General features: G+C 37.8%; 1 protein-coding gene across 15 annotated transcripts in view; it reads left to right on the forward strand.

Moving 5' to 3' along the window:
• The first annotated feature begins 282 nt into the window (after window positions 1-282).
• ERICH2 (glutamate rich 2) overlaps window positions 283-18,733 on the forward strand; it is a 28,780-nt gene continuing 10,329 nt past the window's right edge. For 2 of the 15 annotated variants that reach the window (XM_031678367.2, XM_072961127.1), the window contains exons 1-6: window positions 287-432; window positions 557-602; window positions 10,403-10,451; window positions 10,682-10,718; window positions 12,855-12,950; window positions 15,648-15,796. In XM_031678367.2, the coding sequence (XP_031534227.2) occupies window positions 413-432; window positions 557-602; window positions 10,403-10,451; window positions 10,682-10,718; window positions 12,855-12,950; window positions 15,648-15,796 (397 nt within the window). In that variant the 5' untranslated portion in view covers window positions 287-412. Of the gene's footprint in view, window positions 603-5,835; window positions 5,855-10,402; window positions 10,452-10,681; window positions 10,719-11,256; window positions 11,375-12,854; window positions 12,951-15,647; window positions 15,797-16,505; window positions 16,568-16,782; window positions 16,837-17,710; window positions 17,784-18,733 lie in introns of those variants that run through there. The other 13 variants (XM_031678369.2, XM_031678368.2, XM_072961128.1 and 10 more) reach the window with 13 other exon arrangements.

The following is an 18,733-nucleotide window of genomic DNA, read 5'->3' on the forward strand; positions in this document are numbered from 1 at the left end:
GTGTATGCACTCAATTCTCTGCGTGGTAGGATCCCTTTAACCGTCGGCCTCTGCAGGACCTGGGTCACTGGCTTCCGCGACTCGCGGAATGTAATCAGCCCCTGGCCCCGCCCCCTCGCGGCCCCCGCCCCCTCGCGGCCCCCGCCCCCTCGCGGCCCCCGCCCCCTCGCGGCCCCCGCCCCCTCGCGGCCCCCGCCCCCTCGCGGCCCCCGCCCCCTCGCGGCCCCCGCCCCCTCGCGGCCCCCGCCCCCTCGCGCCTGCCCTGGGCGCGCCCCGCCCCTTCCTCTTCTCTTCTCCTCAGCGCCCGGGCTCCTGTTGTGCGCGGTCTGGCCTCCTTGGCAACGCGGCGTCTACCGCTCCACGTTCCCAACACGGAGCCGACCAGGAGCTGCTCTTTCTGTCTACTCTTCTTATGGTCGGCGTGAGAGGCGGGTAAGAGGCGCCGCGTGGACCACGGTCGCCCTCTCCCCTTCCCCGCGAGCAGCTTGACCCAGCCCTCTCCTCAGACTCCCCCAGGCCCGGCGCCTGAACCCGCAAACTTCTCTGCCCACTCCAGGTTCGGGCTCTGGCGCCCCACGGCAGCCGAGGCGGCGCGCGAGAAGGTAGGATCCGGTGCACCTCGTACTTGGCGTCCTCCTCTGGCTGTAGTCGGGCACTGAGGAAGGGATACTTGTGTCTCTGTGGGTGTGCTAACTGGGCAGTTCTGACAGGCGTGTCTACACCATCATTCTCTGATCTGCCGATTCGCACGCGCCAATTCCTCCACCCCCACCACCCCACCCCCCAAAAAACAATGAAAATAGTCAATTTCCATCCCAGGGCTTCCGGCAGCTTCCCTTGAGCCTCAGGTACCCCCTTCCCGTTTTTTTCTTAACTTTTCTTTTTTTTTTTTGGAAACGGCTTAATGGCCAATAGGAGCGAGCCAATGGCTGTAGCTACTACGTCATTACTCGCTAGACGACTTGCTCGACCATAAAAAATTTCTGAGAAATTTGAACAAATCTTTAAACTTCCCGGGGCCTTCTTTTCATCTTCTGTAAAATGAGGGGCTTGGACAACGGATCACTTCTGAGGTCAGGTTTCAGCCTTCTATGAGATAACGAATTGACTTGAGATTTCCAAAATCAAGATACTGTGGTCTTTTGACTGAAACTACGCTACACTGTGCCTCTGTAGCATCTAAATTAACACGTGGCATAATTACAGATTTATCGTCTGGCTTCCCAGAGGGCACAGGTGAACTGGATGAATCTGTTCTTTACACCAAGAGACCCCTGGAAGTTGCTTTTTTTTTTTTTTAAATAAATCTGAAAAAGACACTGAAAATGTCTTTTGATTTGTTACAGTCTCCTAAAAACTGGATATAATGATTCCCCAAATCCACCTTGTTAATTTTTTTTCCAGTTGAAGCTTTGGGTTTTTTAATCTCAGGAAAGCAACAGCACTGCTTTTTCAATGTTAAGAGTTTACCAGAGCTGAGTTCCAACACATTTGTAGGGATTCCACTTACATCACTCTATAGAATTCCAGTGCTTCCTACCCCCACCCCTCACTACCACCATTTGAGCTCAGTCTCCAATGTTTTCTCACCCTTCATTGCCCCATCCAGACTCAATTGTGCACGTAGAACTGGCTTCCTTAGAATTCAATTTCAGCACTGTCCTTGCTAGGCTGTGAGGAAGAGGAGGAGTTGTTGTAATTATAATTGTATTAGGAGATAGATACTATTATTTATTATCAGCTGTTTATATTAACCCTCACAATAACTCTCTGAGATAGTGTTTTTAGCCTCATTTTACAGTTGAGGAGAGTGAATCATGGAGAGATTAGTGCTGAAGATCACACAGTTTGCTGGGATTTGAACATAGGCAATCTGACTCCAGAGCTGGGCTGCTAGCACTGCATTATGCTGTAAAGGAAATATATAAAACTTATAGGTAGTCATTTTTAAATATGAATGTAAGTGATAGTCTCTGAAACCATTTTTATACACGTTTCAGACTATGCAGTGAAATATTGCCCGCTGTCCTGTTTCCCCACTAAGCTTCTCTGAGATGGACAATGGTGCTTAATCAGCTCTGTCGCTCCTTCTCACAGCAATTTCAGGGCCTGAGCATGTAACTATTTATAAAATCATTCTTTGCCTATTAGAATAAAAGGTAGCTTATAAAAACAGCACAACAGGATAAAATAATTGCACATATGGGATGAAGAAAAAATATATTTTTCAGTATTACAAGAGAAACCTAAAATGAGAATGTTGTGAAATTTGAATTTTAAATATGGGTAACTCATTTTATAAAAGTTTTTTTTTTGAAGATTTATAGAATCCAAATAAAACCTATTTGGCAATATTGGCTGCTAGTTAGTGAGTACTTAAACCGAGAGGAGTGGGGTATAGATGGTTTACATTCTTTTTTGGTACTAAGTCTTTATAATCTGGTGTGTATATCTCAAAGTGAACTAACCACATTTCAAATGCTCAGTTGCCACATACCGCAAGTGGCTACCATACTGGACAGCAAAGCTCTAGTTTAGTATGTTCTTTTCCTTTGCTTTCTTGTTTTCTTCTTTCCTGTTCCATTTGTTTAACAAATATTTATTGAGCACCAATTTGTATGACATGGAGTGCACTAGGTACTAGAGATTTTTTTTTAAGTGGCTTGAATTTATTTGTTCTTTGAGGCCAAAAAACTAGCTGAACTAATTGGGCTATTGACTGGGGTTTTGGTTGTTGAGAGAGAAAGTCAAGTTTCCCTTGAAGGCTAGAGCTGTATCACCTAAAACTTAAGAATTGCTGGGAGCCTCATGTTTTACACCATGTGTAGAAAATCTGCAGTGAAAAAGAATGAGGCCCACCTGCAGGGAAATGCTGAGGTGAACAAGGGAAAGCCCCTGTGCAAGCCCCACCCCACTCTCTGACCACACCTGTAGCCACTGTGTCCTGATTTCCACCGGGATAAGTATTCAACTCTTGGGTTCTATGAGCCAGCGCTTCCTTTTTTGTGCTTACGCTACCTTGAGCATGGTTTCTGTAACTTGCAACCAAGAGTCCAGGCTCATACAGCCAAGAAGCCAAAACCCAAGACCTTTCTTTTAGAAATGAGCCCATGATGTCCCCCACCCTGCTGTGCCCTGAACCCCAAAGTACATGTTTATTATATAATACACAGAATATTTTCAAACATATGTAATCATATAATTATGCCTTTTCAATCATTTTGTCATGAACATTTTATATACTTAACCTAAGTAGATACATTCATGTTCTGATTAATACTATCCCATCTTTCTATATAATTCTTTCAGTACTTTTTTCCTTAATAAAAATAAATTTATATCTGCTTTTCCTCCCTCTTAGAATCATCCCTCCCTATTCTATGGGCCTTTCTTTTTCACTATAATAGCATTCTAAGCCAGTTAAATTACTTTATATCATTCCAATGGTTTTATTCAATCAGTATCTGCATACCTTTAAAGTGGTGCAGCACCCACAGTCATGAGTAAGAGCCAGTCTCTGCTCTCCAGAAACTTACATCCTGGTGGTACAGTCATTCTACCATAAGCTATATGTGCTTTTTCCTGATGGATTCTTTTCCTGTACCTTCTTTTTTTTTTTATCCTGCTTCTTAATTCTTAAATGTTAGTATTTCCCAGGATTCCATCCTTGGCCTTTTCTTATTCTGCATGGGCCATGCCATCCATCTCCACTCTTTCACAGCTATCTCATACATCATCTTCTCTCTTGAGTTCTAACTCTCTTTTCAGTAGACTAGAACACTTGATTTCAGATGACTACAGGTATCTCCAACTCAGAGTTTCTAAAACCAAACTTACTATCCCCCAGAATGTACTCCTTTCTTGGTACTCATCCTGGCCATCCAATCTAGAACCATCAAAATCTTTTGTTCTCCCTCACTTCTATGCCCATGGACTCTCAGTTTCACCTCTCTTTTTGTTCTGAGTGTACCTTCCTGGCTTTGGACATTATTTTTTCCTTGGAGTAGGGTTTGACAGACTTTTTCTGTAACAGGCCAGATAATAAGTATTTTAGGCTTTGTAGGCATTACAGTCTTTGTTTGAACTTTTCAACTCTGCCATTGTAGCTTGAAAGCACCCACTGACAATGTACAAAGAAACGAACATGTCTGAATTCACATAAAATTTTATTTATAAAGATAGGCAGTGAGTCATATTTGGCCCATGGATGGTAGTTTGCCAAGTCCTGCTTTGGACTGTTGTTTGGACCAGCCTCTTAACTGGTCTCTCCACCTTCCATTCCCTCACAGGTGAAGGAAAATATCTGTTAAGGAAATGCACATAAGCAAAATGTAGACAGATAAGCACAGAGTGATGGAATGACTGTACCACCAGGATAGGCTTCATTTGTTGCCATTCTCTAACACACTGCGGGACTACCTTCCTTCCTGTTGACTGACCACTTGACCCTGACTTGGTTAAGTAAATGCCACCTTCAGAGTGAAGCCTGACTCAGTCTGGCTTCCCACTGCAGGTAGAGTTGGTCACTTCTTACCCTGTGCTGCCATGGCCTCTGTTAACTCTAGTATTCTGGCTCTTATTACATGATAGCAGGTGTGTTAGCCTCTTGTGGTTTCAAAGAGTAGGAGCCACATTAGTCAAGGTCTCTTGGTTTCAAATGACAAAACAACTCCAGCTTGTTTTGGCAAAAAGGGAAATCAGTTGGCCCGTGGTAAAGGCAGAGGTTGAGCTGGAAACAGGGGCTCAGATATCATCAGGGATGTCTGTCTCTCCCTCCCACTCCACCCCCCCGTCCCTGTCCCTCTCTCTCTTCTTCATCTCTCATCCCTGATTCTTTTGTATATTCTGCTTCACTCTCAGGCTGCTTTTCCCCTGAAACCTAGAACCATGGCTGCTGGGAGCTCTGCACTCATATTCTCTTCCCTTTGTGACAGTTCCACTTGGAAAAATCTCTGAGGAAGATTGTGATGAGCTTAGCTCAGATCACAGGCTCAGCCCTTGGTCCAGTCCCTGTGTTAGCTTCTGAATTACCATGATTGGTCTGTCTTAGGGTAGTACTGCTCTTGTGTTCGGGGAAGTCTGAATCTGTCAACCACATAAGGGGGAATGGGCTATAGGCAGACAATATTTTATTCTAGGGATATTTGCAGAAATTAAAATACTTGGGGGAGGATGGCAAACCCAGAGAAGTGGCCTCAGAACTGGATTCTGGAACTGGAAGGTTGTTCAGGGACAGCTCTTTTGACTGGACTGTCTCTCAATCTATCTTTCCAATTCTGCCTCCTCTGCCTTCTGACTCTCCTTGGATATCTCCAGTCCATGAGCTCCAAGAAGAAGGGATTTGACTGATCCTGTTTGGGCAGTATGGAAATTACATTGGAGCCCCTAGAAGGAAGCATTTAGTATAGTACTTTGAGGCTTGGTCTGTTCCACATACATAGGAAGTTAGTACGTGTGTCCCCAGAGCTTATTAAAGACATATCTGATACATAGTAGGTGCGCATCAAAGGTTTGTTTTAAATACACATTGAATATTACATGAAACTTGGGAGTTAGCCTGTGTTGTTCCTGTTACCACCAGGATTTTTGAAAGACATCAGGAGAGTCTGCCCATGTACCAAAAGCCAGAGGGCACACTTGGTAGAGACTCAGAGTGCTGATGAAATGAATGTTGTGATGTTAACATTAACTGTAATCAGTGGTTATGAATCTACAGGGTGTGCACTTACATACTGTTCTTTCTGGATACCGTGACCCCAATTTGAATAGGTACCAATGGGTGGAGAAGAGAATTGAAGTAGCACAAAGCCAACATGAAAGCTCACGTGTGTGTAAGAGGTGAATAAACAAAGAGGTGGGCACAAATAGTATTGCAAATTTTAAGTTGTGTTTTTTTTAAATAGATTATACATTTATTTTATTCCAATTTCAAGAGGAACAACAGACATAAAGTAAAAAGCTCCCTCCCACCTTAGTCCTGCAGCCATCCCTTTTTCCTCCCCAAGAGTTAACCAATACTATGTTTCTTTTCTGAAAGCATTTATTTTCAGAAATATTTTTTGCATATTAATAGTCATTTGAAAAAATACATATTATCTGTGCAATGGCTGTACCTTATTCAGATCAATTATCAGTCTCTGCTTTAACTTTACCTGTGTTCTCGATTACTCTTTTTCCCTGGAGTCAGTGGTCGTTCTAAGCAAGTATCATTACTTTGGTTTATGTGATTAATTAATTAATTAAAAGTCCTTAGAGCCAGTCTGCTTGTCTCAGTAACAGTACAGCCCCCTTTTTGTTTCCCTAAGCAATCTTAGCCCCATAGGACATCTTTCCAGTTCTGTTTTAGATAAACCATCTAGTTGTTTCTACTGAGCCCCTCCTATATGCTAGACACTGTGCTAAACACTTCACTCAGATCATCCTATTTAATCCTTAAAATGAGCCAATGAAGTTGGCACCATTGTGATCCCTGTTTTACAAATGAAGGAACAGAGGCCCACAGAACTTGAATAACTTACCTAGGTTTGCGAGGGAAGTGGCAGAACTGAGATGTGAACCCAATGTCTTTCACTCAAGAGCCTCAACTCTTTTTTTTTTATTATTAAAGTATAGTTGATTTACAATATTGTGTTAGTTTTAGGTGTACAGCAAAGTGATTCAGTTGTATATATATTTTTTCAGATTATTTTCCATTGTAGTTTATTACAGGATATTGAGTATAATTTCCTGTGTTGTACAGTAAATCCTTGTTGCTTATCTTTTTTATGTATAGTAGTGTATATCTGTTAATCCCATACTCCTAATTTATCCCTCCCGCACCCTGGTTGGTAACCATTGATTTATTTTCTCTGTCTGTGGGTCTGTTTCTAAGATATATAGATTCAATTCTATTATTTTTTAGATTCCACATGTAAGTGATACAGTATTTGTCTTTGACTTCACTTCGTATGATATTATCCAAGTCCCTCTGTGTTGCTGTAAATGGCAATATTTCATTCTTTTTTATGGCTGAGTAATATTACATTGTATATATTGTATTCCACTGTGTACACTGTGTGTGTGTGTGTGTGTGTGTGTACACCCCATTTTAAACCATTTGTCTGTTGATGGGCACTTGGGTTGTTTCCATGTTTTGGCTATTGTAAATAGTACTGCTATGAACACTGGCGTGCATGTGTCTTTTCAAATTAGAATTTTCATCTTTTCTGGATATTTGTCCAGGAGTGGAGTTGCTGGATCATATGGTAGCTCTGTTTTTAGTTTTTTCCATAGTGGCTGCACCAATTTACATTCCTACCAACAGAATACGAGGGTTCCTTTTTCTCCACATCCTCTCCGACATTTATTATTTGTAGACTTTTTGATGACAGCCATTCTGACTGGTGTGAGGTGATACTTCGTTGTGGTTTTGATTTGCATCTCTCTAATAATTAGCAATGTTGAACATTTTTTTATATGCATCCTGGCCATCTATATGTCTTTGGAGAAGTGTCTGTTTAGGTTTCCTGCCCATTTTTGATTGAGATGTTTGTTTTTTTGATATTGAGTTATATAAACTATTTGTATTTTGGATATCAACCTCTTTTCATCACATCATTTGCAAACATTTTCTCTCAATTCTCTAGGCTGTCTTTTTATTTTGTTGATGGTTTCCTTTGCTGTGCAAAAGCTTTTAAGTTTGATTAGGTCCCCTTTGTTTATTTTTGCTTCTATTTCTTTTGCCTTTAGGAAATTGATCTAAGAAAATATTGCTATGATTTATGTTCGAGAATGTTTTGTCTTTTAGGAGTTTTATGGTGTTGTGTCTTACATGTAAGTCTTTGAATCATTTTAAGTTTATTTTTGTACATGGTGAGAGGGAGTGTTCCAGTTTCATTAATTTACATATAGCTATCCAGCTTTCCTAACAGCACTTACTGAAAAGACTGTCTTTTCTCCATTGTATATTCTTTCCTCCTTTGTGGTAAATTAATTGACCGTAGGTGTGTGGGTTTATTTCTGAAGAGCTCCAACTCTTGAGTATTACGCTATACTGCAGGCCCTGCCCCACCATGAATTCAATTTTATGAGAGGAGATTAAATGAACATTTTCCTAGGCCAGAGCTAGCAGAGACTGGGTTTCCACCAAGGATTGGGATCTGCACATCCTAGGTTTTTCTTTATCAGGTGAAAGTGAGAGGAGAATTATATGCATTGACGTTTCATCCAGGTAAAGGGTAGAATGTAGCAATCCATAAAGATCCGAGAGCTGGAAAGAGAGGAAAGCTCTAAATATAAAGAGGATGTCTAACCAGACATATGGGTACCCACAGGATTGTGGAAATTTGTAGCATGAAAGTACCTCTCATGAGAGGCCACCTCAGATATCTTTTGTTAAGGCCTTCTTTGGTTCATTTATTGGATTGTTTCAGCTCCTGAGCTCTACTGCCCTAGAGAATCAGGAGTAAAATTTTTCATTTATCCTTGAGTTTGGTCTTCTACAACAGTTTTTCCCAGAAAGAGGCCTTGCTTTTCTGATGGACTTTAGCTCTCTCTCTGAACTTCTCATAGGGATAATCAAATTAATAACATATATAATATCTGGCTTGATCAGAAAACAAAGCTTGAGGCAAAAGTATGTATACTGCTTTACTCCAGAGTGCAAATTGTTACCGAAGGCAAGTTCATGTGCCCGACACACCTTGAGGACAAACAAACTGGAGCATGAGTTTGGAGCAAAGAAAGGTTTATTGCAGTGCCAAGCAAGGAGGATGGGGTGGCTCCCCGAAGGTTTTCAGCAAAGCATGTTTAAAGGCCAGGTAAGGGAGAGGGTCACAGGGTACGTGATCAGCTCATGCACAGTTCTCTGATTGGTTGATGTTGAGGTAACAGGGACGTCAGCACTATCAACCCCTAGGTGCCAGAAGGTCTGGGGACCAAGTGCTTTCCATCATCAAGTAGTTAGTTTCTTCCCTTGGGTGGTGGTTTTTAGCATCTGAAAAACTCAGGAAATATACATAAGATACTATGCTCTGGGTACTTCAGAGAGGAGCTACAGCAGAGGGTATGGTTACAAAATCAGTGTGAGGGAGATTTAAAAAGAGAAAAACTTAATGCAAAATAGTGAAGCTTCTCCTTTATTGTCTATAGTTTTGGCCCTGAATTTTGTATTCCAGAAATCCCTAGGTGTGTACTACTACTAATTTTTAAAGCCTGGCTTGGGATGTGGGGACAAGTGTTAGGGGAGGAGAGGGCAAGTGAACTATTACTTACGAAAACTTTAAGTGTGGCATCTCTCACACATTAAAAAAAGCCCAACACCTTGAGGGTTTATTTTTGATCTTTATGATTAGAATGGAATTGATTCAGATATATAAAGAGCTAAATTGTAGGCAATTCAGTCTATATAGGCTAACTTTAAAAAGGTAAACATTCACAGAGAAAACATTGTAACTTGAAAATATTAATAAACCCATGACGGAACGTATAAGGTAAGAATTGTATTTTAAAATGTATCTTTGGATAAAATCAAAGGTTAATTTTTAAATGCGTTGAAATAATATTTTATTGAAAATACTGTTTCTTGAAATATCATGGAAAAATATCTTGTTCTGGCTAATAAACTACTCTTCAAAGGTGTTTTTCATAACATGGATGAACTGGGGTGTGGCAGGTGGTTTGGGTTACATGTTGTTTTGCTTTGTTAAAGTGGGAGGAGAAAAACGGTGTTAGAAATATACACCACGCTCAATTTATGGTTTCTGGTGTCAGCTCTGTAGGAAAGGGGAGCCCTCAACCTGCCATTGGTTTATTTGGATCTAGATCTAGGGTCCAAGTTACATAAAACCAAAAAGGAAATGGAGAATTAGAGGCTAATTTAATATATCACTTTCCTAACATATAAAATTATTCCTATACTCTTTTTACATAAACTCCAAGGTGAATGGGAAGAAGAGGAAGGGTTGATTCCTCTAGAATTTTTTTTATACTAATTTCATTATCCAGACAAATGATGGTTTTTTTTTTTCACTTAGGATGAAAATAATGCTGCTAAATACAAAAGGAAAATATGTGTTTACTACCATGCCGACAGACTGAATTCTGCATTTTTTTTTACTAGTATTTATAATAATAAACTTATACTAGTGTTTAAAGACTTGTGAAGTAAATAGTTTGGTTTTTGCAGGAATTATCTAGACAAGACAGATGCTGTGAAGGTAAACATATAAACTATTTTTTAGGATGCTTCACTTCTAATTTACCATCAGTTTATATAGTTTTTGAATAATTGGCTTAAGTATAAAATTACATTTTAGCCTAGATAATAGAAATGTTTATATAAAGGCTATGAATGAATTATTTCAAATACTGCAAACTAAAATAATATTGATAATACTAGTTTTTATTTCTACTTCTATTTTAGGCACCAAAATATCAACAGAATGGCAGATTGCCAGTGCTTGATCCAAAGGGTAAATGATTTATTACTGAAAAAGAATATATTTGACCACCCTTTTGTCCTGAATATTAAGAAGACAGTCTACTGGGATGGTTGAGTGTGGTTGAAAGACTTAGCAATTAAATCCTTTATTAAATTGCCTGTCATTCAAACAGTGCCTAAATATTTGCCAGTCAGGAATTTCTATTAAGAATATCATTATTGGTAAACTACTGAGTTGATTTTTTTTTTCTTCTCTTTCAGAAAAAGTGATGATTGAACCAAATGAGGCAATGTCAGAGTAAGATGTCTCTGGCTGTGCATCTGATCTATCACATGCCTTTCAAGCAATTAGAACTAGATAATGCAATCATTTGTCACCCAATTAAATTTGAAAGGCCAGAAATGCATGGATTAACACTGAGCTTTTGTTTCAGTCAAAGCAATTGTTACTTAGATAAAAGGACATCTAAAATGAAAAAGGAATTTTTATAAAAGTGTAGAGGTGTGGATAATATTCAAATCTACTTTTAAAATCCTTAAACATCAAGTATTCTGTATTTTACTTGTATAATTTTCATTGCTCATTCCTATTTCCCTTTGATACTTGCTCATTTCTTTGAGAATATAATTTTAAATGAATATTTACCTTAAAATCAAACAGATTCTTAATTTACTATGAGAAGAACCATTACTATCAAGTAAGGAAAATAATCACACCAACTAGTTGAAGAGATTGGTGTTAAAAAGAATTATAGTCCAGTTTTAATTTGATAGCTAAATACTAACTACCTGCTTTGTTCAAGGCACTGATTCTGATAATTTATGAAAGCCTTTCCTGATATGATCATCTCCAACCCCCTGAAAAAAAACTTCAATTACTTATTCCATGAAAAATTACACTTTGAAAAGTTGATCGTAAAAATACATTCATGGGGATCAACTATTGACAGATTGGTAGGTGCCATTCTGGTGGGATTCTATTCAAATTGATACTGTTTTGACTTATTCTGAATATTATTGGCTAGGGAACATTCTACCTTATGCAGCATATATTTTAATTTTCATATTGTCAAGGGTAAAAATTAAAGTTATGGCCCACCTTGGCTTTTGTTGTAAATTGTATATTAAATATATATTTTTATGTTAAAGAGAAAGTGATGTATTACAGATCAGTGATGGGGAATCTGTGTTTATTTCAGATTAAATGATATAGACAACCAGAAAAAATTTAATGCCCCATTAAGTATATTAATCTAGATGTAATTATGTATTATATATCCTATTACATGGTTGAAAACATTTAAATTAAAAGTCTAAGAAAATTTTAGTAGTCTTTGAGGGAAATATGATATAACTTTCAATAATAATAATGGGAGTTAGTAGTCGTTAATGAAAATAAATTACTGTTGTGTCTGTGAACCCCAGTGTTCTAGACTGTGATGAGCACTGCTGGAATTGGAGCAAGGGGGAATCCACATCCTGAGGATAAACCAGATGCAGTCTGGGCCAGAATAGGAAAGCAGACTGGCTCCTTGTTCTCTTGACCTCATTAATATTGTATCTGCTTATCAGACTACTTTTTGCAAGGGCAGCATGATCATGTTCCTGCCACGTTACTGGCAGAGAAGAGTTTGAGTTTGGTTGGGTTTGGTTGTTTGGAGTGGGGGAGCTGGGGGGGTGGGTAGGGAGCCAAAAAACTTCATAGGTGTGTGACTTTGTCACCTCAGGTACCTCACCCAGACTTGAAGGTAAACAGAGCCAATCCTGGAAAAAAAAAAAAAAAAGATCAAATAGGAAAACAGAAAATCACGGGGGGAACTTTACTTGGGGAACAGTGTGATTAACCTGCAAAGCTGATGTATTTTCTCTATGTAACTTACATTCCACTCTCCACCTGCCTTCTGGCTCCACAGTCTGACTGGCAAGTGAAATTTCCTACCAGGTCCTGGCCAGGTTGGGGTGGGGAAAACGAGAAGTTTTCTTTCCCCACAAGTTCTTTGCCTTAATCTTCTGATTGATTCTTCATTCTAATCTGCGTCACAAGGACTGTGTGGACTTTATAAACCAGGAGTTCAAACTTCCCTGCACACAAAGCCCAAATCTCTCATTTCCTTTTTTCCTCCTGGATCCCATCAAAGAGGTTATCTACCCAACAGATTGCACTTAATTAGCAAACTATTTTCAACAATAAAAGTAACATATGTCTTTAATGCTGGACAAAGTTTTCTAGGTCTTAGACCTTTGATCTGTTGGTTTTTTGGTCAAGCTTTCAAGTACACTTAAAGATGGGAGGGGAAAATGGCTAAAGCAAACCCACAGCACTCAACCCTTTGAGGTTGAAAACCTACATCTAAAGGTTATCCCATAATCATATGTTTTATGTCTTCTAAAATGTATGACATGTTATTTTTTATTCCCATTTTTATACTTTAAGTAAATGCCTCTTTAGACGCAGACCAAGATTGGCAAGCAAACTTTCTATGTCACCAACACAGGTCTCTCTAACTGTATCTAAGACAGCCTCAAAAAAGTAAGTTTTAATTAATTTTGTTTTAGGCTTATGTTTGATAAATATAAATCATTTGAAAACAAAGTTTAAAATATAAACTTCTTTTAATAATTATTAACTCCAATAGAAGTTTGGGGACATTTCATAAATATGTCCAATGTGTTCAACATACTAAGAAATAATTTTTAATATATATTTTATTTATTTGTTGTTGTATTATCTAATTATTCTATTTTGGTGGCGATGGGGGGTAATTAGATTTATTTATTTTTAGAGGAGGTACTGGGGATTGAAGCCATGATCTCGGGCATGCTAAGCATGTGCTCTACCACTTGAGCTATCCCCTCCCCAACTAAGAAATAATTCCAAAGTCTAGGTTATCTGCTCTCTAGCATAAATATGTTCCAGTGGGATATCTAACTTGACTGACTCTCTAACCTTAGTAGATACTAAATTAAATGCCTTTCATCTTCAAAGTAAAAATTTGAATCTTTCCTCATCGTTAAAACTGTATTTAAAGAAAACAGATCTTTTAGAGTCTACTGGTTATCTGTTTTTCTTAAATGGTTAGAGGTACTGTTACCATAAATAATGTCACATTCTCAAGTGAAGTCATCAGATTATAGTTGAAGAGGAGATTGGAGTTTGGGCCTCTGCTACTTTGAAACTATATACAAGAAAAGACTGTGTCAGAAAGTGAGCAGAAAAGGCGTTCATATCTTACTGTTAAAATGATGATTTGGTCACTTCTCGTATGTATTTTTATGGCATATTCACTGCTTCCAAATAGTAATATCCTATCTGTCTTCAGGCCATTGAGTATGTTGTGTCATTAAGATTATTAAAGGTATTTTAAATTATTCACATACCAAGAACTAGACTAGCTAAATTTCCCTCCTTAGAGATATAACTTAGTGAATATATAATTACCGTATTTCATAGATTCCGAAGCACACACATTTTGTTTGTATTTTAACATCTCTTACAATTGATGGGATCTTAGAGCAATGCTTTTTCTTTCTTAAATATCTTGTAAGTATGTCTTGTAATAAGTCAGTATGTCTTGTAATGTGGTATCTTTGGATGGACTTAGAGATTATTATACTAAGTGAACTAAGTTAGGCAGAGAAAGACAAATATATGATATGATTTATATGTGGAGTCTAAAAAAATAATACAAATGAACTTATCTATAAAACAGAAATAGACTCATAGACATAGAAAACAAACTTATGGTTACCAAAGGTGAAAGGGTTGGGGGAGGGAGAAATCAGGAGTTTGGGATTAACAGATACAGACTACCATGTATAAAATAGATAAAAAAAACAAGGATTTACTGTATAGCACAGGAAACAATATTCAATATCTTATAATAACCTATAATGGAAAAGAATATGAAAAGTATATATGTGTGTGTGTATGTATATATGTATGTAGAACTGAATCACTTTGCTATTGCTATACACTTGAAACTAACACAGTATTGTAAATTAACTATAGTTCAATTTTTTAAAAAGAGAGAAACAAATAGATGGTAACTTAGAGTCAATGAAATACTGTAATTTGTGGTCGGGGTGGGGGGATGGTGGGAAAGGCAGTAAAGTCTCCTATATAGATTAGGTATTAGAGCATATGAATTCTAGTAATCACTGTGGTGACCTTTGGCATAATAGGACTCCAACCATGCTAGAAATTGAGTACTTAAATGACTTCTCAACTTTTCATATGTGGGGTTTCTTCTCGGATTCTTTCTTTCACAATTAGAAAATCGAGGAGGGTAGAGGCAGAACAAATGCAAATCATCTTTGCTGTGCATTTTTCATTACCAGAGAGGGATTTTGCTTTAGCAGCACATACTAGGGAAGTGAAGATTCCATTCCCTCTCATAGTATAAAAAAATGTAACAAGCTGTTCAGCGTATTTGCTAACTCACTGTGCAAAACCACTAACTTAACTACTAATGTTCTAGATTCACATTTCAATGGACATAAAACATAGTCACCATAACTTTGGGGGAAAATATACTTTACATCTTTTTATATCTTTCCATGCAAACTAGAAATTGAATTTTTTAAAATCAGTAAAGGAGACATAGTAAAAGAATATTAAGATGAACTTGAGGTTCTTTTTCCACCAGGGTGGATGCCTGTCTTTGTAAAAAGAGTGGACCACACAAGAATCCTCTGTGTCAATGCATTATCTATTGATGTGAGAATTCAGGCTTAAAGGCTAAAAGTGAAAATTAACCCATTTAAATTTTAGCCATTCAATGAAAAAGCAGGCTGCTTTATAATATGTCCAGGGATTAATATTAGGGTTGGACTCTCCCAATAAATCTAGCATTTCGTAATGGTAAGAACTGACTTACAGACTTAAAGAAAAAAAACCCAGAAGGCACGTATTCCTTAAATAATTTTATTCTGTTATATCACAGTGATGTGCCAGAGATATTCATATAACAGCTCGCTTAAATGCTCTATGTTAACTCTGAAAAGATTCTAAAATCATTACGTAGTGACAAATGCTTAGTAGAAATAGAATTTTAATCATTAGTAAAAATTATTTTTAATACTTCTCCACAAAGATAATTGCATTTTAGTTATTTATTGTTGGTGTATTATATTGTGTTTATATTAAATGTATGTGTGTGTATGAATCCATATAAAACCTTAAACATAGTTGTGACTTAGAAAAGTATTTTTTCACTCTAACATTTAGGAAGGGCATCTCTTCAAGAAATGTTGAAAATAAAGTCTCTTTAAAGAATGCTGAAAACAGAGTATCTTCAAAGAGGATTGAAAATAAAGCTATAGAAACAAATCTACAGTCTAAGCTATGGTCATCTTCCTTCGTAAAAGAAAACACAGGTAATAACATGCTGAAATAATTTGTTTTATTTAAGTAACTGTAGCTTCTAATTCAGCCCTCCTGCTCTAGGACCTTTGGGCTATTGACAGCTTGTAGGTCTGGGATAAGTCATGGGAATCAGGAATTTTTCAACCTCATATACCAGATGATTCCAATACTCAGGTGGGAATCCATGGGTATACATTACATAAAATGGTAAGGACAGGTACTAGATTTTTTAAAAAATTCTCCCTTTTTTAATTCAAGTCTAAGTTTACAGTGTTGTGTTAATTGCTGGTGTACAGCATAATGTTTCAGTCATACATATACATACATTTCAGAATGAATTGAAATACCTGTGAAAGCATTAACAAGTTCTATTTATTCAGCATGGTTTACCGAGTGCCAGGCACTTGTTTAGAAGCTGTGGATACAATAGTTAGTAAATTGGCAGTGTTCTTCCCCTTATGAAGTTCAAAAGATAGCCAAGTATTAAATAATAATGATAAACAATCACAAACAAGCAAGACAATGACAGGTTGGGCTGGGTGCTATAATGTAAATAAACAGCCCCTAGGAGAGGGAAGACACCTTAGATCTAGGGATCAGGAAAGCTATCTCATGATCCTGAGTGTTTGTTAATTGAATGAGTCCCTGTGACATCACATAAAGTTCTTAATTCCCTATTATGACCGTCCCTGATGACATCATTTTGTAAGTTGGTGAACAGGCTGGGTGCACATTGGAAGAGTCGGGTGGTTGTGAGCCGATGGCAACTGTAAAGGAAATAGGTAGATGGCCTGACTAGCCCCACCATCCCCCTCATGGAAGGACTTTGTATCCCTTTTGAGGATAGCACTTTTGCTTAGAGTCAACAGTTTGCCCAACTTTTTTTGGTCTGCATTTTCTTAACATCGTCTTCTCTCACACTTTCCTAGATTTCCTTATTTTCTTCTTTCTAACCCTAGTGTTTCTACATTATTTAGAGTAGCTCATGGCCACACTCCCATCAAAGAAGACATCTCACAAGACTTCCAGACACTCAGACTCTTACAAGAAGGCGATAATGTTAACACAAGTGCAGGTTGCAACTGTGAAGTTCATCTGTAGAGCCAAAGGAGTTGGCAAGCTCAGTAGTGCTTCCCAAAGAGATAATTTTAGGAAACACAGGGTAAACTGTTTAAGCAATTGCTTTAAAAGTGGTATATTTTAATGTGTATTAGAAAAAAATAATACAAGTCTTGGTTAAGAGTATTGACTGTGAAACCAAACTGACTCCCAGATCTACCTTAACTAGTGGTGTGAAGATGGGTGAGTTGTTTAACCTCTCTGTCCCTCAGTTTCAACTATAAATGGGACAAAAATTGTGCATACTTCATTGGGATATTGAATTAGTGAGTTTATATATGTAATATTCAGAAGAGTAATGACATAATATTTGCTATGATTATATGTTATTTTATTTAAAAATACTTCCATCAGTTTCATGGATGATAATATGATCTGGCAAAATTTCTAAGTTAAAAAAGTAGATTCAAAGAAAAGTATTAAGTAAATAGTATAGGTGATACTCTCAGGTGGCAAAATGGATGAAGACAGTATAAGAATTACTGAAATTTGGAAAATGTTCCAGTCACTTATGCCAGGGAGATTTTACCTCTTAAATATTTCTCTAATATATCTCTTCCTCTCCATCCTTATTTTAACAGTGCTCTGTCAACCGTCTCTCTCATCTGGATTTTTAAAGAGACTTCTAACCTCTCTCCTTGCTCTTTTTATTTTTGGTTTCCCCTCAAAGACATTTTCCAGCCTGGTATCCATGGGTTCCTTCAGAAATGCAGAATTGACCATACTTGTTTCCCTACTTAAATCTTTCATGACTAGCCCCTTCATTCTTAGGATAAAGTTCTGACTCCAAGGCTGCTGGGCCACAAGACTCCATTATTAGCTTGACCCTGCCTGCCCATCTGGTCACATTGGTCACCATTTCAGCCTCAAGTTTGACCCGTAAGCAGTATCAAAGTGTTTTTTGCTCCACACACATTCTTTCTGCCCTGGTTCATGCTGTCCCCTCTCCTTGGGAAAACTGGTCCTCTCAGGCCAGGATGGGTCTCTCCTTTGATACAAGTCTGTATCACTGTACTCCCACACAGTGTTACCATTATCTATTGTTTCTGATTCCACAGTTAGAATGTGAGCGAGTGCCCTGAGGTCAGCGATGGTTTATTTTTGTGTTCCTGGGACTCAGTATAGTGCTGGGCACTGAATGAGTAATCAGTAGTGCTTATTTTTTATTTTTCAGTCATGTATGTTTGGTCATAGGTACTGTGACTTGACATTAATAAAAATTATCAATAATGTTATGTAACATCTGGTTGTATCTAGAACATTTCACATGTATCTTTTCCTAATCTCTGTGTGTGTGTGTGTGTGTGTGTGTGTGTGTGTTTGTGTGTGTGTTTGTGTGTAGAGAAAGGGAGAAAACTTTATTTTCAAGGATCCAAGGAGTGACATACATGCCTAATAGTTATTCACTTTTCAACCTCTCCAGTCTTACTTTTACTTTGTAAGCTCTTTATTTCTTTATTTACATTCTTATTAGGGCAATTTAAGAAATTTATTTCTGTGGATAGAATAGCATTGATTTCTTTTTTCTTGAAAGTATTATATTCTTTTCAAACAAAACTGTTCTCCATTAATTACCATTTGAAGCACCAAACAATTAACACTAACATCCACTCAATGTTATTGTCTGGGTTTTTCCTCTTTGACTTAGCAGGTTTAATACCTTTTTTTGGAAATGGGAATCAGGTATGTTTACTGCAGTGCTGTTTAGTCATGAAAAAAAAAACCCTCCAGATCAGGAAGACATATAGTAAACATGTACACTAGCTACATTATAATTTAGGAGTAACCATTTTTAATGTTTGAATATTTTTCAACATTTATTGATTAAA

This window comes from Vicugna pacos, chromosome 5, assembly GCF_048564905.1.
Source record: "Vicugna pacos chromosome 5, VicPac4, whole genome shotgun sequence".
NCBI lineage: Eukaryota > Metazoa > Chordata > Mammalia > Artiodactyla > Camelidae > Vicugna > Vicugna pacos.